A 21,351-nucleotide genomic window follows, 5' to 3' on the forward strand; every position below is an offset into this window, starting at 1 on the left:
GGGACAGGGCCGGGGCCGGGGCCGGGCTGCCCGCCCCGCGGAGCGAGGAGCGGCGGCCTCGCGGCGCTCGGCCTCGCCTCACGCAGCGCATCCCGGCCCGTCACAGCCCTTCGTGCCGCCCGCTCGCGGCGGGTGACAGCCGAGCGGGGCCCGGCGCGCCGCGGGAAGCCTCCCGCTCCCGCTGTGCATCCCAGCTCCAGCTGCCACAGGCGCGGGAGGGCGGCGGGTCCCACGGCGCCGGCCGCAGGGCACCGCTCTGCTGCAGTTCCCTCCCTCCGGCACGAAATCCCACAGGTTGTTGACTGCAATACTTGTCTGTGTGTAATAGACTGGGCTAAATGGGATTTGCTGCTTGGCAGAAGTTATCTATTTAAAAGGAGTTAATGCCTCGCGAGCACTGCTCTCGTAGCAGAAGCTGCTGAAATCTGGCTAACCAATCTGACCGCAGAGTTAACAGGTTCAGAAGTTTTCATGTGGGGGGACGGTGACTTGCTTGGGGTTTCTCTTCTTTTTAAGGACTATATATATATATTTTTTTCCCCTGAGCAATTACTTTGCCTTAAAGTATGTTTTTGTATCTCAGACGTTTAAAATACCTCACATGGTATTCGCAACTTTGGGTTGCAGTCAGGGTACTTTTGCTTAAAAATGTAATAGCTGAGTAAAACCTTGGTGCTAAGAGCTGCAAAGAAAGTGTCGCTTGGATCTCGAGGAGTTTTCGTTGTGCTCTTGCAGTGGCAAGCCAGGATTTTGCTTCAGGAAGTCCTGACAGAAGCTGCGCAGCTTGGGGACTGGGCGCTGAGCTTGGTGGGCTCGCGAGCAGGGGAGGGGGACGCCCTGGCCGCCCATTCCCACCCCAGCACTCCAGCACTCGGCAGCGTTCGGGATGCCAGGCAGATGCCCTTGCCTGTGGGGTGCGGTGCGCAGCCGTGGGGCAGGGTCCTCTTCCCCCTCCACCGCTCTGGGAGCATCTCTTTCCCTCAGAGAGTGTCCTCCGTCCATTAGGACTCACTAGGACCTCCGAAAGAGTGCCGAGCACCGGCGCTGTTCTCTCCTGCTCTCGAGTCCAGTTAAAATCAGCGCCGGAATAAAATGTTGCTTAACAGTCCCACTTTGGGAATCTATAGGGAGCAAAGCAAAGCGGAAGAAGCCCTGCTGTATTTGTGTTCACGTTTTCCATTCTGATGTTTTCTCTCTTTTGGACTTCCAAACAGCACGCTGCACTCTGGTCTGAAACTGTGTAAGTACCTACCACAAATGCGTTAATATCAACCCTTCACTTAACTGAGGAGGAAGGTAGAGCTCCAGAGCAGCTACTGACGGCGCTTCCCTGGTTGTCTTTGCAGCAGACTTTGCTTGTAGTTCTGTGGGGCCTGGGTTCAATTCATTCCCTCAGCGAAGTCCTGATATTGAGAGAGCTGTTTTGTTGTAGTATTACTGCATTGTTTGAAAAGAAGAAAAAAAAAAAAAAAAAAAAAGGCAGAGGAAAAGGATGTCACTGCCTCCTCCCCAGTTTCTGGTGACTCTGTATGAATCCTTTGCTTCTGCTGCGGTTTAGTTTTTCAGTGAGTTATCTTGAAACCAGCTCGCTTCAAGGGAGCACCACGATGACATTTGACTTTGGCACAGTAAGGGGGAGTGGGGATTTCTGCCTAGTAAAGCTGGTTGGAACAAAATGCCAATGGTTTCGTGCTCTCCTTTCTGCTTGCTGTGAATGACAGGCAATAGGTGGAATGTCTACAAGGCTGCAGAAGCTCCGGCAGTGTTTTCCCGGAGTGTTTCCCCAAGTGTTGTCAAACCGCGCGTGCCGGAGCCTTCCTTGCCTGCCTCTCTGTTGTGTGCTCGGTGCCCGGTGTCCGTTCGTGGTGCGTGTGCGCGGTCCTGCTCGTTGCTGCCGGTGTGCTCGGTGCGTGGGAGCGGAGGGTGCCCGCTCCGGGCGGCACCGGGAGCAGCGGCTCCGTTTCCGAGGGCAGCCGCTCCCGGCCACGTGTGTGGAGGCTGCAGCAGGTGCTTCAGCAGCGCCGGCTGCGCTCCCCTTTGCAGGAGCACTTCATGAGTGCAGCGCTCAGAGCAACCACCCTGCACTGCTTTGTGAAGCCTTGCAAGGAAGGGATTCTGCTCGGCGGGGCTTGGAAAGGGCGTTCCTGCTAGGGTGCCATGTCACTCTTCTTGGTGACAAGTGACAGCTAGTGGAGTCTCCAAGGAGCAGAGCTGATGTGCGTGGCTCCGCTTGCTGTGGGCTGCCGCTCTTGCTGCCCGGGTGACACTCAGAGGGCAGACGGCTGCAGCGGGGCGTTTCGCTGCTGCTGTGCACGGTCGCGTTCGGGTGCCGAGCCACAGGTGTCATTGCACCACAAGCAGGTGACTTGTGGGGCGTAGGGAAGCGCGGTCTTGTGGGATGCTTGGATCCCGTGTGTTCTGTTGCTTCTCTGCTCCGAGCTGGTGTCTGGTGCCCGCGGCTGGGCTCTTGCCCTGTCCGTGGGACGGCGGCGTTCCTTGCAGCGAGCTGGCGAGGCTGGCCCGCGCGCTCCTGCTGCCTTTTGCCCGTCCCTGCGGTCACGAGCGAGCGGGGCGCACGGCCCCGGCGGGCCGCGCCGGCAGTGTCGGGGCCGCGCGCGCTCCCGAGGCGAGGGGAGCCTCCGGGGTGTTGTGCACAGTTACTAAGGGAGCTTCTGAATGAGCTGCTAAAAATAGCAGCGCTCTTTCCAAGGAGACGAGGTGCTGCGGAACCGGGGCCAAGAGCAAGGTGGGCTGCAGGAAGGGAAGGAAATCGCCCTTCAGCTGGTTCTCTTTGGATGTTAAGTGAACCTGTCCAGGAGCTGCTTGACCAGCCGCACTGCCCTTTCCAGCCCTTCTCGCTGTTGCCTTTCGGAGGGTCCTGGGCACCTTTAGGAATCCATAATGGTATCACTTACACTCTATTCCTTGGAGAGAGATCCCCAAGTCCACACCCCTCCCCCCGGGTATTTTTCATCTCCACGTGGATTTTCCTCTGAGCTCTTCACTCAGAACTTGCATGGAAGATCATTTCACTCAGGAGCTTTGCAATGGAGTAGTTTAGTTCATGTGCACAGAGAGCTCCGTGCAACTTTCCGTTGTGGAGGTAATCAGGTGGCTTGAAGAAACTCCCTTGTTGGTCTGCTCACTGCTTGGAGGCTGAAGCATCCTATGTTTCCTTGGGAGAAGCAGGGGAAGCTTCGCAGGCTGGATCATGAGACGGTGCCTTGGCCGCTTAGCGCAATGTCACCTCTTGCATTGTCTCATCCTTCTATCCATACCTTTTTTGTCTCCTGCTATTCTTCCTTGCTCAGATGCATGGGGCCATGCTGAAAACCGCTGCACTTTTTTATCGCTCTGTCTGCTGTGCTTTACTGGTGGCACAGCACACCGGCTTCCTGCTGCCAGCACTGGAGAGGGCCTGTGCCGGCCTAGACAGCCTCGGAACTCAGTTTTGACGCGTTTCCACTGACGGGATGTTTTGGTCTCGCCAACGCATGCTGGGATTTAGTGGCCACCTTGATCCTGTCTAACTCTCCTAAGTTGCGAGTCTCTCTCAGGGTGTGAGAGAAGCCCTTTTGAGATCAAAGGCACGGGCCTGGACATCACTGAACAAGCACGAGTGACGTAGCACTCATGTTGCTTGTGCTTGTAAACGAAGCCGAGGGAATTGCCTTTGCAATGGGGCTCCTCACGAGAGGCATTTGGGGTGACGGCAAAGCAGGAAATAAGAAGAAACGATCGTTCCAAGGAGGATGGACCCAAGCCAGAATTGTTATATCCGTTTTGGAAGAGTAGCTTGGCGGCGCTCGGTTCAAAAGTGGCACAGGTTCCCCCCGTGACCCGTGATATGCAGCTGTGCAAAATGCAGCAAGTGCTGATTTAGAGCCTGCAGATCACGGGTCGGGAAATGAATGAACCCCTCGTAGTCGCCCAAGCAACGCACCGGCCGAGGAGACTGAAGGCTGTTGGGCCATGCTGGCCGTGCTCGCTTGGGCTTGTTCGCCCGTCACGCCGGTGCCAGGCTCCGAATGCGGCGGGAAGCGGAGCCGCTCTTGGAGGCGGCTGCAGGACAGCCGCGGGCGGCGAGGCCCATCCCGCTCCAGTGCTGCAGCGAGGCACAGCGAGCTCCGGCGCAGCCGCGAGGCGCAGGCAGCTTCGGTGCTGGGCCGGCTCCCCGCGGGACAACCAGCCGCCCTCGTGCCACGCAGGCCCTCGCGCTTCTCCCTTCCGTAGTGCCCCTTCTCACCCTCGCAGGTAACGTTTGCAACTCGCTTTCGAGAATCTGCTTAGGGACCAGCTGTGTTTGCAAGTTCGTTCCCTCTCCTTTCTGCCTCGGCCATCTACTTGCTCTCGTGCCTCGCAGCCTGTGGCTGTGCTGGTGCTTGTTTCGAGATGCATCCTCCATAGCTCCCAGCCTTGTACCTGAAGAGGCCGGGAAGTTTTCAGGTGAGCAGCATGCCAAGAAATACAGCCCAGAACCAGTAAGGTGCAAGGGCAGTGAGTAGGGTAAGGTGCTAAAGCTAAACCTCTGTTTCAGTAGCCAAAGTCATCTTGGTGGTCCATCTGTGAGTGGCCCTGTTAACAATTTATTATGCAGAGCAAAAGGAGAGAGCAGACTCTGAGAAAATACCTAGAGAGATGCAAGAAAAGCGTAGTTCTGTTGCCTTGCCCTTCCCCGCTGTTACTAGCGAGCCCTGTGGAACTCTTGCCCAGGGCCTCAGCTAAATGCAGGAGTGCTTCAGCTGATCCCTTGGCACCGCTTCCCTTGTCCAGCGCTTGCACTTGCCCAGCTAGAGCATGCACGGAGCCAGAGCGCTGCAGGAGACACAGGGCTGTCAGCAAGGCGCTTTGGAGTGCAGCGACCTCCTCACTTTCTAGCATCCCACAGTAGTGTAAAGAAGGAAGCGACAAATGACGTACGCAACACGTAAGTTTTGGCACGAATCCTGCAGCAGGGTTGGCTGTTAAGGGAAACGTCCCCGACCTTCAGTGGCAGGCCTGGGCGGCCGGCGTTGAATTCTTGTTCGGCGATGCAAGAAGCGGCAAAGGCCCTGGGCGAGCACCCGGGCCTGACAGGGCCCTGCGGCCCCGCGCGCGCTGCGGGGAGCCCGGGGCGGCCCTGGGCACGGGCACCTCCTCGGAATCTTCTCCTGCTTCCACGTAGGGCAGCGCGTCGGCTGCTAACATGCTGGCCCTCGCATCTAAGGCTGCTTTCTCGTTGCAGGATGAGCAGTTCTTAGGTTTCGGTTCAGACGAAGAGGTCAAAGTACAGAGCCCCACCAGATCCCCCACAGGTACGTCCAGGTGTTGGCGTCGGGTGCTAACTTTGCCTTTTCCTTTGTGTCAGTCTCTCCTGCTTGTTGCAGTACCTGCCCATACCCTGCAATAGGCTAATTATCTGCTCTAGCTGAACCTGTGTGTGTGTGTGAGAAAGGAAACAAACGCGAAAGACTGGGAAGCTAAACCCAGCTTGTCCACGTCAGCCTCCCCACACACGTTGCTCTTGGCTTCCGGGCCTGTCTGTTAGCAGAGCAGGTGGATGGAGACGGAGCAGGGGAATTTTCCTCTTCGAGTGGCTCCACTCTGCTAAAAACTCTTTAAACACGTTTGAAACATCATACCTGCCTTGAAGGGCTCTTGCTGCCTTTCACAGCAGCGGCGCTGCCCGTGTTGTGCGAGTGCACCTGTAGCTCTGTAAACGGGCAAGCGTGCTTTTCGTAGAATGAATGATTTAAATCGTTTCTCACGTGGGACAGGAGGCTTCTGGTGAGGGAGCTCCTTACAGGTATCCTGACGGAGCTGCGTTGTTATTTATTAATGTACTGAAGCGCTTTTGGCAAGTGGCACACGTAGCGCGAGTTCTGCTAGGTAGCTTCCTGGGTGCTGGGGGTGGCAGCGACCGGCCCTCGGGGAAAGTTAACGTGTGCTCTGCGTTCTCTGCTTCCCCCTCAGTGAAGTCGAGCCCGCGCAAGCCCCGCGGGAGGCCCCGGAGCGGCTCCGACCGCAGCTCGGCGGTGCCCTCGGACTCGTCCTCCGTGTGCTCCCCCTCGAGCAAGTCCGAAAGCGCGTCCATGGAGAAGGCCAAGAGGAAGGAATCAAAGAGCGGGGAGAAGAGACGCGGGAGACCGCCGACGCTCGCCAGCGTCAAGTTCAAGCTGTCGCAAGTCAAGGACGCGGCGGATGCTCCCAAGGGAAGTAAAGAGGAGAAAGAAAGCCTGAAAAAAATCAAAAGGTCACCATCCACTACGTTTCAGCAAGCGACGAAAATCAAGAAGTTAAGAACTAGCAAACTCTCCCCCCTAAAATCCAAATTTAAGGCCGGGGCAAAGCTGCAGATCGGGCGGAAGAGCGTTCAGATGGCGCGCAGGAGAGGCAGGCCGCCGGCTTCGGAGCGCTTAAAGACACCCTCGCCCTTGGTCCTCAACTCGCAGCTGGAGAAACCACAGCGGGTGCGCAAGGAGAAGGACGGCACGCCGCCGCCCCCCAAGGAGGAGAAGGCCGCCGTGCGGCAGAGTCCGCGCCGCATTAAGCCCGTGAGGATTATTCCATCCACCAAAAGGACCGATGCGGCAATTGCCAAGCAGCTCCTGCAGAGGGCTAAAAAGGGGGCGCAGAAGAAGATCGAGAAGGAGGCGGCGAAGCTGCAGGGCAGGAAGGGGAGAACGCAACTCAAGAACATCCGGCAGTTCATCATGCCGGTCGTGAGCGCCATCTCCTCCCGCATCATCAAGACACCCAAGCGCTTTATCGAAGACGAGGACTACGATCCGCCCATCAAAATATCCAGGCTGGAATCGACGCCCAACAGCAGGTTCAGCGCCACGTCCTGTGGCTCCAGCGAGAAGTCCAGCGGCGCTTCCCAGCACTCCTCGCAGATGTCCTCGGACTCCTCGCGCTCCAGTAGCCCCAGCGTCGACACCTCCACGGACTCCCAGGCTTCCGAGGAGATGCAGGCACTTTCCGAGGAGCGCAGCAACACTCCGGAAGTTCACGCGCCTCTGCCCGTCTCGCCGTCCCCTGAGAACGACGGCAGCGACAGGAGGAACAGGAGGTTCTCCATGGCCGAGAGGAGCTTCGGCCAGCGGGCCGCCAAGAAGCTGCCGGCGCTGCCCAGCGCGCCGCCGCCGGCGCAGCAGCCGTCGTCGTCGCCGCCACCGCCGCTGCTCCCACCGCCGCCGCCGCCGCTGCCGGCCGCGTCGGGCCTCGCGGAGCACACGCCGTGGCTCATGCCGCCCACCATCCCGCTGGCGTCGCCGTTCCTGCCCGCCTCGGCCGCCCCCATGCAGGAGAAGCGCAAGTCGATCCTGCGCGAGCCCACCTTCCGCTGGACCTCCCTGAAGCACTCCCGCTCGGAGCCGCAGTACTTCTCCTCGGCCAAGTACGCCAAGGAGGGCCTCATCCGCAAGCCCATCTTTGACAACTTCCGCCCGCCGCCGCTGACGCCGGAGGACGTGGGCTTCGCGTCGGGCTTCTCGCCGCCGGGCGCCGCGGCCCCCGCGCGCCTCTTCTCGCTGCACCCCGGCTCGCGCTTCGACGTGCACAAGCGGAGCCCGCTGCTGCGCGCCCCGCGCTTCACGCCCAGCGAGGCCCACTCCCGCATCTTCGAGTCCGTCACGCTGCCCTCGTCGGCCGGACGCAGCGCCGCGGCGACCCCCGCAACAGGTGGATCTTCTAGGAAGCGAAAGAGAAGAGTGTTTAGCCCTATCCGATCGGAACCCAGATCTCCTTCGCACTCCATGAGGACGAGAAGCGGGCGACTTAGTAGCTCTGACCTGGCAACTCTCACCCCGCAGTCTTCTGTCTCTTCCTCATTAACTAGCATTTCTGTTAGTTCTCTTGCCACTAGTGCCTTAAATTCAACTTTCACTTTTCCTTCCCATTCCCTCACGCAGCCCGGGGAATCCGCAGAGCGAAGCCAGAGGCCGAGGAAGCAGCCTAGCGCTCCGGCAGAGCCTTTCTCATCTACTAGCCCTACTCCTCTCTTTCCCTGGTTCGCCTCGAGTCCCCAGGCAGAGAGGGGGAGAAACAAGGACAGGGCTGCAGAGGAACTGTCCAAAGATAAAGATGCTGACAAAAGTGTGGAGAAGGACAAGAGCAGAGAGAAAGACAGAGAGAGAGAGAAGGAAAACAAGCGGGAGTCAAGGAAAGAAAAAAGGAGGAAAGGGTCAGAAATTCAGAGTAGCTCTGCTTTGTTTCCTGTAGGTAAAATGCCCAAAGAAAAAGTTGTCAGTGAAGATGCGGCAGCATCATCTTCTGCAAAAAAGCCTGCCGGGCGGAAAAAGTCTACGGCAATAGACGCCGCGGCAGACGCTTCCACTGCTGCTCTGGCAGATGCGGCCGCGGTCAAAACCAAAACGTCCAAGAAAGGCAGAGGGGGCTCAGACAAATCAGAACTGGAGCCGAGCCCCGCCGCGCCCTCCCTGGAGAAGGAGAAGGCACCGCGTCTCCCGGCTCCCTCGTCGAGCGCCGTCAAGCATTCCGCTTCCTCCATCAGCTCTATGTTGGCGCAAGCAGACAAGCTGCCCATGACCGACAAAAGGGTAGCCAGCCTCCTGAAGAAGGCCAAAGCCCAGCTCTACAAGATCGAGAAGAGCAAGTCCCTCAAGCAGGCCGACCCACCGAAAGCCCAGGTGGGTCTGCTCCTTCGAGCCCCTTGCTAGGCTGCGTCTTCCGTCGAACTGGCGCCCAAAGCTTGGAGCGCTCGTCTCCCAAGAGCGCAGACGTTCTGCGCGTGGAGCTCCGTAGCTGTTAGTGCCGCAGGTGGGAGCTGATCTCAAAGTGAGAGGCACTGGGCGGCGGTGGAGGGGGAGCTGCTGCGGGCGCTCCGGGGAGGAGCGCGAACTCCTCCTTGCTCCTGAGCTCTCTCCCGCTCCGTGTCAGCAGGCGGGAACAGGGGCTGTGTGGCAGCCGGGTGCCGCAAAGGGCTCGCCTCCGCTCGGGGGCTCGCCTCTTTCTGGTAGCCCTCGCTCTGTGTCCGGGACTTTCCAAAGACAGAGGCGCCTCTGGCTTTGGGTTTTTGTCCTTCTCCCTGCCCTGTGGCTCTGCGGGCTGATGGCCTGTTAATTCTGGGGGACGCGGGGATTCCCTGGGACTTTGGATGCAATTGAAGAGCTGCTTCCAGCACGTTCTTTCCTCCCTGTTTCCCTCGCCTCCAGAAGACCCGTTCCTAGCTGAGGCTTAGAGCACCTGTGTCATTATTTTTATTCTCGTTTGTGTGAAATGCAAGTCAAGATACAATTTAATGTCTTCTTAGGTTACTGTGGCGTTTCTGTTGCCTGTTTTTTCGATCTCGCTTGGATACGTTTCTCAGGGATGCTGCGTGTGCTCATGTTGTAGGGACAAGAGAGCGACTCGTCCGAAGCATCTGTGCGAGGCCCGCGGATCAAGCACGTGTGCAGGAGAGCGGCGGTGGCACTGGGCCGCAAGCGCGCCGTGTTTCCGGACGACATGCCCACCCTGAGTGCCTTACCGTGGGAAGAGCGCGAGAAGATCCTGTCTTCCATGGGCAATGACGGTACGCTCGCCCTTGGCCTTGGCGTCCGTGCTCACGCGGCCCGGTTCTGTTCCGGGCTTCGTGCCGTGGCCTCCCTTGCTGTGACGTATATGTGCTAGGTGGCTGAACAAGTGCGCGCTCCCATTAGTCACAGGGGGAAGGCAGATTAAACGGAATGGAGCTTTTCTTCTAGTTCAGACGCTTCCCTAACAGGCTTGGCAATGCGTTTGATTTGGTTATTTTTACGATGAAACTGTGCTTTGTAAAACTGTGAGCAGTAAGCTCTCAGTGTGCTGAAATACAGGTGTGTCTGTACGTGTTTATACACACACGCGCACATCTCCATATATGTGTAGGGCTATGCATAGGTGTAGAGGCACAGCTGTACATATATGTGCGTGTGTATATGTACCACAAGAGTGGTTCCGCAGAGGAACTTGTGCCTCCTAGGATCAGTTCCATGCACGAGCTGGGTGCTTCTGGAGCCGTGTTTAACACGAGGGAATTCACGTCGGTGGCTTTTTTGGCAGATAAGTCCTCGATAGCTGGCTCGGAGGAGGCCGAACCCCTTGCTCCACCCATCAAGCCGATCAAGCCGGTCACGCGAAACAAGGCCCAGCAAGAACCTCCCGTGAAGAAGGGCCGCCGCTCGAGGCGCTGCGGGCAGTGCTCGGGCTGCCAGGTGCCCGAGGACTGCGGGGTCTGTACCAACTGCCTGGACAAACCCAAGTTTGGGGGGCGCAATATAAAGAAGCAGTGCTGCAAGTAAGTGCGCGGCCGGGAGGCGGTGTGGGTTGCCGTGATATGAAAGCTGTTTGTGGAGCGTAGCCAGGAGCCCTGCTGGGTAGCGCTCATCTGCATGAAAACCCTCTACGAGCTGCAGGGAGTCCCCCGGGGACCCGTCCCCTTCCCCATCCCCATTATTTCGAAAAGGCTGTTGGGGATATTGACTGATTGCTGTTTTTCTTTCTAACGTTTCACTTGCACAACCCTTTCTCTTCGCAGAATGAGGAAGTGTCAGAACCTACAGTGGATGCCTTCCAAAGCATATCTCCAGAAGCAAGCAAAAGGTAGGCTGGAGCATTTCACTCCTGGAGCGAGGTGGCAGAGGGATGCTCCTCGTATCCAAAACATTTCTGTTTATACCCTTATTGCGGCCACCCCGAGCTGTGGAAGGTTGGTGTGAAACCCACAGTTACCGGGAGTTATCGGGAGCTGTCCCCGTGAGGTCAAATGAAAATTGTAAAGGAGATCTGAGTAGGGGCTGCTTCTGTAGCCCCTAAGTGCTGTTTTCAGCACTGGGCTCGTGTTTTAATTCCTCCCCGGTATGGGGAACCGCTGCCGAGAGCTGACCACTCTCCTCTCTGCCCTTCAGGTGAAGCATTTTTTCAGATTTACCTGTTCCTCGATGCCATGGAGATTGAGTGGAGCCTCCTTGTTCCCAATACTGGGCTTCCTTGAGCCGTCAGGTGTATTTTATTAAATGCCAGCACTGTCAGTACTGGCCTCCTGGAGGTTAACGTGGCAGGGATCAGGTGGTCACTTCAAACCCCTAGAATTTCGGCGTACAAAATCTGCTGTGTCTTTCGTGCACTTTAGCTGTGAGTGTGCTTTGCTACAGCAGCATTCAGCTTCCTGATGTGTCGGAATAGAGGCCCGAACTATTAGAACACAGATGGAAACAGAGGTGCATTAGTTTTGCTGACAATAAGGTTTTCTTCTGGAGTACTGCCTTCTCTTTCATGTGAAGGAACAACAAAAATAATTGACATCAAAATGCCTGCTTCTTTCTTTAAAAAGTGCTGTGTATTATGTGAAGTTGCACCGTTTCATTTGTGTCGATGCTTTTCTTCGTAGCTGCAAAAAAGAAAGAGAAGAAATCCAAGGCCAATGAAAAGAAAGAAAGCCATTCTGGGAAGAACCAGTTGGACTCTGGGCAGAAACAAGTTCCTCCACCTGCTGTGGCCAGAGAAGACCCCACCGCCGCCACGAGGAAGAGCGGCGAGCCGGCCCGCAAGCCCGCCGAGGAGAAGCACGAGGACGGCGCCGCCTCCGTGCCCGCGGCCGAGCCCAAACTGCTGCCCGCCTCCGGGGCCAGAAGGAGCAGCAAGCAGGCAGCGCAGCCCCTGCAGCTCCCGCCGTCTCAGCCACCCAGCTCTGCACCCCTGAAAAAGGAAGCGCCTAAGCTCGCTGCTGCTGAGCCCAAGAAGAAGCAGGCTCCACAGCCAGACATAGGTAAATGTGACTCTTTGTGTCCTCCGTTTGTTTGAGTCGCTTAAGTACAGCTGAGCACTAGCACTGCTGAAAACTGTTGGATTCTCAAACGGTAAGTGCTTGATGATGTGGTGAAACTACAGCCAGTTATTTGGAGGAATTTTACTTAGCGACGTGGTCCTTCTGTTGAACTGTTCTGCACATACACAGGTGGGTGAGAAGGTGTCCCTCTTGACTTTGATTTTCAGTCACGCTGTGTCGGCAATCCTAACTTGTAGTTGCGATAGAAGTGAGGTTATTCCTGACCGTGTGCCCATGGCATACAATAACGTCATCTCTTGCTGCTAAAGCATGGCCTGCTGTTGCCAGCAGTACATACCAGATTGAACAGCAGCCAAAGAGGCAGCTCCAGCAGTTTGGTGTCTCGGCTCCTGAAGCGTTTGGCATTTTTAGCAGAGTCAGTCCCTAGGTTGTGTCTTGAGGAGAAGTTCAGGTCATAGCTGGTGATGTGGAGTCACGAAAGGGGACAGGGCAATTCCAGCCTAACATGCATGTCGCTCTGCAACATCTGGTTATTACTTTTTCTCTCTGCAAGCCGTTGCTGGTTACTTGAAATGCTCATTCCTTGCCCTCTCCCTAGGAACAGAACAAAGCAAACAGAAGAAAATCGCTCCTCGTCCAACTTTCCCTGTGAAACAGAAACCGAAAGAAAAGGTGACTACTGAATATTTTGTGTTGTGTTCCTCTGCAGTCAGCAAATTTCAAGTAGCTGAAACTTGTGGGAGTCGCAGCTATCTAGGTAGAAGTGTATAGTCCTTAATGACCCTTTGGTAATTCTCTGTGCTCAAAACTCCTGAACTCTGGGCTGGTTTCAAGATTTTTTTTGGTGGTGGTGGGCTTTTTTGTATGTGAGTTACCTGAAGTATTTCAGGCAGCTTATTGTTTAAAAGCAGTGCCCGGAATTGGGATTAATGGGGGCTCCTTCTTGCTTGCCTAGGAAAAGCCCCCTCCTCTCAGCAAACCGGAAAGCAGCACGCTGAACTTGCTCAGTACTCTGACGAATGGAAGCAGTTCCAAGCAGAAGCCGCCTACAGATGGAGTCCATAGAATCCGGGTGGATTTCAAGGTAGAGGACCAAATGCTTTAAGTGTTTCCCTATTAACTGACCCTGAGCGCTGCAGCCTCCCTCAAGAGTGCTGAGAGTGATCTCTGAGGTTGCGTGCCTGGTGCCGTTCAGAGAGAACTGTAAGCAGGGACCTTCACGACAAGTCATCAGTGTGGTTGATTTCTAGAAGTTTGTTATGCCTTTTTTTTCCTTGCGATTAGAGTACTGGATGAAGAGTCACTTAAAGCCTTTAAAACCCTAACTGTCAAAGTGAGGATGAGCAAGAGTTTGAGGTTTATGAAGAATTATTCCATTAAGAGGGAACTATAAAACCTTACCACCACTTGAGTCAACAAGATTTGGGGAAAATGTTAGTAATTTGTAATTCACAATGTTTGGGGTACATTTGGGGTGTTTAAGCTGATAAAATCCTGTACTTTTCTGAGCAAGAGCTGTTGAAATAATAAACATTTATATTTTGCTATTTGAATTTTTCAGTCCCTCTCTAAGTTTTAATACTGGAGGCTATAGTGAGATCTCCAAAGTGCTTTTACAAGTTCCGAGTTTTAATAAAGGCTACTTATTCTGACAGTTCCTTTTTAGAAGTAATTCTGCACTCGTGGAAAACGTTGTCTTGCTCTTCAAGTGTGCTCTCTATAGAACCAAGGGTAGCGTATTATTGAGCTCACTTGCCAAGAATAGTGCTAAGAAGTGACTATTTTAACATACGTTACAAAGCAGACTGAGGCAGAAGTCGGAATAACTTGGGTTTTAAGAGCACGTAATTGCAGGGCGAGAATGCGTAAAGGAGCCGTGTGAGCGCTTTGTACTGCTGCTGCATCTCTCTATTCCGCATGCTGATATATCCTTTTGTGCTTTCAGGAGGACTGTGAAGTGGAGAATGTTTGGGAGATGGGGGGGTTAGGCATCGTCACCTCGGTACCTATTACTCCCAGGGTGGTCTGTTTTCTCTGTGCCAGCAGCGGACATGTGGAGGTAAAGCACTGTGTTCTGCTGTCGATGACTTAGAATAATTATGTGCCGTGTTACCAAACAAAAAACGCCCACTTAGAATTCCCTTACTCCAGAGGAAATTAAAATAACACCTGTATTAGAAAAAAAAAAAACAAAAACAAAAACAAAGTTTCAGTTTTTCATGTGAACAGCATTGCGTGAGGGTCCATTTGGACACGGAGCCCTTCCCTTCTCAATCAAGCTGCTCCCTTAAAAGTGGCCGAGCTGTTCGAGCTGTGGCTTGCTGCTCGAGGCTTGGCGTTGGCAGGCACACGTACGTTCAGGCTGGCAACTGAGGCGTGTGCCCCCTTTCCCTAGTAACACTGCCAGTCGCTAGCCGTGCCGTGCCCGCCGAGGGAGCCGGGAGAGCAGTCGCGTGCGCGGCGCTCGAGGAGAGCTTTGAGTCGCTAAGAGCCGCCTCTCCCCTGTCTTGCAGTTTGTGTATTGCCAGGTGTGCTGCGAGCCCTTCCACAAGTTCTGCTTGGAGGAGAGCGAGCGGCCCTTGGAGGACCAACTGGAGAATTGGTGCTGCCGCCGCTGCAAGTTCTGCCACGTGTGCGGGAGGCAGCACCAGGCCACCAAGGTAGCCGGCCGCCGGCGGGACACGGCGCCTCCTCCTGCCGGGAAGCGCGGGCGGGAAGCAGCGGAGCGCGGAGCTCCTCCTCACGCTGCCGGGGGGAAGTCTCCTCGAGCTGCAGTGCCCTCCTGCAGCCCCCAGTCCGACGGGGAGGGAACGGGCCCGGCACAGTGCATCCCTCTGGGGGGTTCTCCTCAGGTGTGTTTTTCTCCATTGGTCTTGCAGCAGTTGCTGGAGTGTAACAAGTGCCGAAACAGCTATCACCCCGAGTGCCTGGGCCCAAACTACCCGACAAAACCCACCAAGAAGAAGAAAGTTTGGGTGAGTTTCTTGGTTTCGTTCCCCGCCTCCCCAAAAATAATAAAGAGCAGGAGAGGTATCGCTAGGACTAAGGAAGGGAAGCCAGTGGGTAAGAGCAAGTAACTCCTGCCAAATGCATCTCCCTTTGCAGATATGTACCAAATGCGTTCGCTGCAAGAGCTGTGGATCGACAACTCCAGGCAAAGGGTGGGATGCACAGTGGTCTCACGACTTCTCGCTGTGTCACGATTGTGCCAAACTCTTCGCTAAAGGTACAGGGAGTTACTTAGAGCAGGGCTCTCCCAAGGGGGTCTGATTCTAATGAGGCAGCCTCAGAGGAGAGCGAAATGAGGACCTACCGGCTTGTCCGTGGTCTAAACAGAAATATTCAGCCCAGCATTGCGCTGAGGATCAGGGCGTGGGTCACAAAAGCCTGTAGGGAAGCTAAATTCTAAGGCTTTACACTAACCTAACAAAGTCGCTGCTGTTTTACTGACTGAGTTTGAGGTTTCCAGAATTTCAGCTCTCTAAAACACATTAGCCATTATTGGAGACCTGTTGGTCCTGGGCATTGGTAGCAACTGAAAAAGGAATGTCCTCCAGGAGTCCTGACTGTAATTTCTTATTTCAAACTAATAATTCATGATTTGCATTCATAACTGAGTTGAACTGATGGTAAAAAAAATCGTGTCTTGTTTGCAGGAAACTTCTGTCCTCTCTGTGACAAATGCTATGATGATGATGACTATGAGAGCAAGATGATGCAGTGTGGGAAATGTGACCGCTGGGTCCACTCTAAATGTGAAAACCTTTCAGGTAGGGTAGATTCTTTCGTTCTTAGCCCTTAAGAATACGAGGCACCAGGTAGAGTAAAGACAAAGTCCAAGGCCGCTGGGGCGCTGTCTAGCTCGGTGCCACTTCAAAGCCCTCGCCTGCAGTGACCTGCCTGCTACAGAAATGCTAGAAGGCACGTGGCACTAGTGTCGGGGACATCCCGAGCGCTCAGGGCGGGCCTCAAATGTGGTGACAATCCGCACGAGTCGCACGGGGAGGTTTTTTGTTCCGGGGAAGACGTGTGATTTGCACAGCAAGTGCACAGAATAGGAGGCTTCCCTGTGTCTGCCTGTCAGTGAGTATTTCACGCTGTCATTCTTTGGTTTTGTTTCTGTTTGTCTGCAGATGAAATGTACGAGATCCTGTCGAACTTGCCCGAGAGCGTGGCGTATACCTGCATTAACTGTACGGAGCAGCACCCCGCGGAGTGGCGCCTCGCTCTGGAGAAGGAGCTGCAGGCTTCCCTCAAGCAGGTGTTAACAGCCCTGCTGAATTCTCGAACCACTAGCCACTTGCTGCGTTACAGGCAGGTAAGCTGAAGGCTCCCCGCAATCTGTCCCGAGTGGAAGTGTCACTGCCGGGCGCTCAGTTGAACGTTATTATTCCTGTGCCTCGTACTTCGGAGAGGTTCTTGGCTGCGCTTAAAACAGCGCTCGTTCTCATTGCTTTCTTCCGTTTGTTCTTTCTTGAGAAAACTTAAAAGGCTGAGGTATCTGTGGTATAATTTCTGAGGACAAAGTAAAAACAGGATAGCTGAAAGAACAGGCAGGTTGGGGTGAAAGTGCCTCTCTGAGGGAAGAGGAGGAGGATCTTAGGCTTGAGGTAAGTATTCAGCAGTACGACCCCTGGAAAAGGAGTTTCAAATTTGATCTGTCTGCCTCGCTGTGTGATCTGCAGCAAAAACCGCTTATATATCTTTCTTTTTATAAATGTCTTTCTTTTTATAAATGTGTTTTAGAGGAAAACACGGGGCTTTGAGTCACCCTTCTTTCCCGGTATTGACAGTTAAAGTGGAAGCAGATGTGCAGGAGAATGCGTTGTGAGTAGCAGCCACGCTTCAGTACGAAGTAAGCAGTGCCTGTTGGTTTGTTGTCGTTTGCAGGCAGCCAAGCCACCCGATTTAAATCCGGAGACAGAGGAGAGTATCCCATCCAGAAGCTCTCCGGAAGGCCCTGACCCTCCTGTCCTGACAGAAGTCAGCAAACAGGAGGAGCAGCAACCTCTGGATCTGGAAGGAGTGAAAAGAAAAATGGATCAAGGCGGTTACACCTCTGTGGTATGCCAGAGTTTACAGTTTCATGCAGATTACAGTAGATCCTGCGAACTGCTTTACGGCCTGGGATATTTGTAACGGAGCCTGCTGAAGCTTTCTCGTTATGAACAAGGAAGCGAGTTAATGGGGTGCTAGAAACAATTCTGCCTGGCACTCGTGTTGATATTGCCAAAGACACGTACGTTACTCTGCTGCAGGAGCAACTTTAACCAGCAGCCATACCTGGTTAAAGCACCTCTGCTCCTTTGTGCACAGGAAAGCAGGGTCTCGGTCGTGTCTTATACGCGGTGTCTGCCAGAAAGCCAAGGCAAATGACAGAGATGAGGGTCCATTATCTGGAAACTAATAATTCACCTTTGGAGACTTAATCCCTTTAGGAGCGATTTGCATAAACTGCTAGTAAGAAGCGTGTCGGGTTTTGTTGTGGGGACCGGTTGTGTCCTGCTGTCACCCCAAAGCCAGTGACCTGAAGGACAAGTGCGTGTTCCAGCGTGCCATTGCTAACACGCTCTTGCCAGGCTAGGGCCAAACATGACAGGTAGCTTAGCCGGTTTAAAGCAGGAGTCAGCGGTCACATCCTGATTTCAGGAAGAAGCGAGCAATTATGGTTTCATGTGTTCAGCGGTTTTGCGAGTCAGTTTGCAAATACCCCAAACAGCCTTGCTTTTCTACTGCCAAATTGGTTTTCTGCATACGCCGGTGTTGTGGTCATCAAGAAGTTTGTTTGATGCCTTCACAAATAGGGGATGGGGTAGCTGTGCAAGAGACAATCCTGCTGATACGAAATTTTGTGGCTTTTTTATAGTTGGAATTTAGTGATGATATTGTGAAGATAATTCAAGCAGCCATTAATTCGGATGGAGGGCAGCCAGAAGTTAAAAAAGCCAATAGCATGGTCAAGTCCTTCTTTATTCGGGTGAGCAGGACAGCAGTTACTTTGAAATGTGCTTTCTATCATATCACTGTTTGTGTTGCTCTTGGAATCCAAAAGGTCCATCGCTCCTCTCGTTGCTTGGGTATTTCCAAGATTCGTAATAATACCTCGTCAGAGCTCTTCATGAAATCTCACTAGCTGTACATTTGCAGTGAATCTTGGCTGACAATCATTGGACGTTTAGGTACGTTGCATAACATTTCTAACTGAGTGTTGTTTCTCTTCAGCAAATGGAGCGTGTTTTCCCGTGGTTCAGTGTTAAAAAATCCAGATTTTGGGAGCCGAATAAAGTAACCAGCAAGTAAGTAATGGTCCTGTGCGTGCCCGTGCCCTACTGCGGCGTGCCAGCGGTCAGAGCGGGTGTTTGGGAGCGGGGCGGTAGCGCTGCCCTTGCCGGCGCCCCCCGCGTCGCTCCGAAGCAGAGCGCAAAGCCGGGCGCCGCAGGCTGCGCGCGGGGCCCCTGGAGTGGCCGCGTCTGACGGCTGCCTCCTTGTTGCCTTTCCAGCAGCGGGATGTTGCCGAATGCGGTGCTGCCCCCTTCGCTTGACCATAACTATGCTCAGTGGCAGGAGCGCGAAGAGAGCAACCGCACTGAGCAGCCCCCTCTGATGAAGAAAATCATTCCAGCTCCCAAACCCAAAGGGCCTGGAGAGCCAGAGTCGCCAACTCCTCTGCATCCTCCTACGCCACCGATCTCTAGTAAGAACTCAGATTGCAGCAGTGATAGCCAGCGTGCTTCGTTCCAAGCGTTGCAGCAGCGCGGGAAGGGCTGTGCTGCTTCTGTCTCCTGGTGAAGAAGGAGGCACCTCCGCCTGTTCCGTTCAGCCTGTTACATGTGTGGTGCTGCTCATTCAGAGCACGCTAGGCAGTGACCTGGCCAGTTTTGCCCTAGCTGGGTTTTGGGGCGGTAGGGGAGTTCTGCAACATACAACACGTGCAGAGTGCCACACAGAGCCGTGTGAGGAGGCTATAGAAGAAAGACGGGGAGTTGCTGGAGACAGCAGCAGGCATGAAGGGACAGCGTGTGACACAGATTTAAAGGAGGAGGAAGTATAAATATGCATGGCTGTGGGTCTAGGCAGTATTTGCAAGCGTACATACAAAAAAAGGACTAAAACAAACAAAAAGAAAGGAAACTTCTGGACATGGCAAAGGAGCGGTAGCCATAGAGGAAGGAGTTGTTACAGAGGCCAGATCGGCCCGGGAGGGAGGATTCTGGGTTCACCAGGCTGGGTTCACCGGGCTGAGCTTGGGCCTACGGATACATTTTCATGGGCCTCTCTTGCCTCGAACCAGGGCTGTGCAGAGGTTGCTGCCTCCCTTTCCTTGCTTTACAAGCTCCTTATTGAGACTCGAGGGTGCTGTTTGGCCCTTCTGCTTTTGCTTACCGGCTGCAGCTTTTCCGCATAAATTTTGGACTGCAGCTTTTCTAGATAAATCTCTGCCTCCGTGACCTTCAGGAATAAGCAGCATTCTCTCTTTTGACTGTAAGGTTCCGACAGAAGCAGGGAGGATAGTCCTGAGCTGAACCCGCCCCCAGATGTGGAGGACAACAGGCAGTGTGCACTGTGCCTCAAGTATGGCGATGATAGCGCTAACGTAAGTACCCGGCCTCTGGTGTTCTGTGCACCTAGTCGCTGTCTTCTCTGCTGAATTTAGCTTCGCCCTTTAAACTGTGAAATTACACTTGTTGGGCATTCCTTTGTGAGCCAGTGATTCTCTTTTGGGAGTGAGGTCGAATGCAGTGCAGCCGAAACACTCCGGGCTCTTTGTGCGCTGTCGTGTCTACAGAACATTGGAACATAGCATTTCCTTGTGTTCTTCAGGATGCTGGGCGTCTTCTCTACATTGGTCAAAACGAATGGACCCATGTGAACTGTGCTTTATGGTCGGCAGAAGTGTTTGAGGATGATGATGGTTCACTGAAGAACGTGCATATGGCTGTGATCAGGGGAAAGCAGCTGGTGGGTATAAGCAAACAACGCTTTGTTAACCTGCCTTGCCCAAAACAGAGACTGGAAACCATCTAAAACATTCCTCCTGGGTTCCTTTTCTTTGGGAAAAGTGGCTGAAGCTGCTTGGAATTTTGTTTCCTACTTGCTCAGTGTGACACTGAAGGAGAACGGTGGGAATCACTTCTAAGCTTTTCCTTTTCCTTCCGTAGAGATGCGAGTTCTGCCAGAAGTCAGGTGCCACAGTAGGCTGCTGCCTCACTTCCTGTACCAGCAACTACCACTTTATGTGCTCACGAGCCAAGAACTGTGTCTTTCTGGATGATAAGAAAGTTTACTGCCAGCGGCACCGGGACTTGATCAAAGGAGAGGTGAGAGTCTTCCTTTCTACGCTGCTTTGCCTGAGGGCTAGGATAGCTATGACTATAAACGTTCTTTAAAAGCCAATGTTGAACGTGTTCCTCACAAGTGAGGGCCTGGCTGCCATGCTGCTGAGGAGGACTTGCTGATACAGCTCCAGCAAGAGAGTGTGACTCGTGCTTTCAACGTGCCACGCAGTACCACGATACAGACCCATCCGAGGATGCAGTAAAGCAGACTGCATACCTCGCATGTAGGAAGGAAGCCTTGCCTAATGGTTCCTTTAAAATTAATGAGGTGTTTTGTGGTTCTTGCTCCAGGTGGTTCCTGAGAATGGGTTTGAAGTCCTTAGGAGAGTTTTTGTGGACTTTGAAGGGATCAGTCTGAGGAGGAAGTTTCTTAGCGGCCTGGAACCGGAGAACATCCATATGATGATTGGTAAGATCTAGTCTCTGAGCCCTTGCTCGGGCTTTCCTGGTGTCAGGTTTGTGCTGCTCACGGAACGTTTCCTGTGCCCCTTTCTGCTCAGGTTCGATGACTATAGACTGCTTGGGAATTCTGAATGACCTCTCGGACTGCGAGGATAAGCTGTTTCCCATCGGCTATCAGTGAGTATGAGCTTTTCCACGATCCCGATGGCACACGTGCACCGGAGTAGCCTCCGTGCAGACTGACTGCAGCCTTCAGGAGCTGCTCCAGAAGCTAGATGTGCTTAGGCTAGGTGTGCAGCATGTTGTGTTGTCATCAGTGTTCATGGCTTCTCCGTTTGGGAATGGCACATTGAAGATAAGGATGCTGAGGTCTGCTCAGCTGTTGGCTCCATTGCTCTGTGTGAACTGCCTCGCAGGTGCTCGAGGGTGTACTGGAGCACCACGGATGCCCGGAAACGCTGCGTGTATACCTGCAAGATCATGGAATGCCGACCCCCTGTCATAGAGCCCGATATCAACAGCACTGTGGAACATGACGATAACAGAACAATTGCTCATAGTCCAGCACCTCTGGCAGGTAAGAGTTAAGCTCTTCCTAACGGTATCTTCCTTGCATGTCTTTGGTGATATTTATGCTTGGGAGAAAGAGAGAACACGAGATGGTTTCCAGGTGGGGGAGACTCGTTTGGTTTTGTTAGCCTTGCAGGTGTGTGTGGAACTCAGCGATGTTGTCACTGTCTCAAGGCAAAGTACAATGAGTAAGGAAGCTGCCACGCAGCTTGTTATAATTCCTACACTAAACAGCTACGTTAATTTCCCCGAGTGGAATGTCCTAAGGAGATGCACTTCAGCAGATCGAAGCCT

General features: G+C 53.9%; 1 protein-coding gene across 1 annotated transcript in view; it reads left to right on the forward strand.

The window, feature by feature from the left end:
• The window catches only part of KMT2A (lysine methyltransferase 2A), a 33,275-nt gene that overhangs the window by 551 nt on the left and 11,373 nt on the right, over positions 1 to 21,351 (forward strand). The window contains exons 2-26 of the mRNA XM_026040303.1: positions 4,364 to 4,481; positions 5,225 to 5,294; positions 5,953 to 8,630; positions 9,337 to 9,514; positions 10,024 to 10,258; positions 10,499 to 10,563; positions 11,351 to 11,728; positions 12,348 to 12,421; positions 12,705 to 12,833; positions 13,695 to 13,808; positions 14,263 to 14,409; positions 14,629 to 14,724; positions 14,855 to 14,975; positions 15,406 to 15,519; positions 15,883 to 16,067; positions 16,640 to 16,813; positions 17,616 to 17,726; positions 17,972 to 18,045; positions 18,250 to 18,443; positions 19,237 to 19,343; positions 19,571 to 19,708; positions 19,909 to 20,067; positions 20,377 to 20,494; positions 20,586 to 20,664; positions 20,904 to 21,064. Coding sequence (XP_025896088.1) covers positions 4,364 to 4,481; positions 5,225 to 5,294; positions 5,953 to 8,630; positions 9,337 to 9,514; positions 10,024 to 10,258; positions 10,499 to 10,563; positions 11,351 to 11,728; positions 12,348 to 12,421; positions 12,705 to 12,833; positions 13,695 to 13,808; positions 14,263 to 14,409; positions 14,629 to 14,724; positions 14,855 to 14,975; positions 15,406 to 15,519; positions 15,883 to 16,067; positions 16,640 to 16,813; positions 17,616 to 17,726; positions 17,972 to 18,045; positions 18,250 to 18,443; positions 19,237 to 19,343; positions 19,571 to 19,708; positions 19,909 to 20,067; positions 20,377 to 20,494; positions 20,586 to 20,664; positions 20,904 to 21,064 — 6,017 coding nt within the window. The remainder of the gene's footprint in view (positions 1 to 4,363; positions 4,482 to 5,224; positions 5,295 to 5,952; positions 8,631 to 9,336; positions 9,515 to 10,023; positions 10,259 to 10,498; positions 10,564 to 11,350; positions 11,729 to 12,347; positions 12,422 to 12,704; positions 12,834 to 13,694; positions 13,809 to 14,262; positions 14,410 to 14,628; positions 14,725 to 14,854; positions 14,976 to 15,405; positions 15,520 to 15,882; positions 16,068 to 16,639; positions 16,814 to 17,615; positions 17,727 to 17,971; positions 18,046 to 18,249; positions 18,444 to 19,236; positions 19,344 to 19,570; positions 19,709 to 19,908; positions 20,068 to 20,376; positions 20,495 to 20,585; positions 20,665 to 20,903; positions 21,065 to 21,351) is intronic.

This window comes from Nothoprocta perdicaria, unplaced genomic scaffold, assembly GCF_003342845.1.
Source record: "Nothoprocta perdicaria isolate Ctin4 unplaced genomic scaffold, notPer1 scaffold_252, whole genome shotgun sequence".
In the NCBI taxonomy this organism is placed as follows: domain Eukaryota; kingdom Metazoa; phylum Chordata; class Aves; order Tinamiformes; family Tinamidae; genus Nothoprocta; species Nothoprocta perdicaria.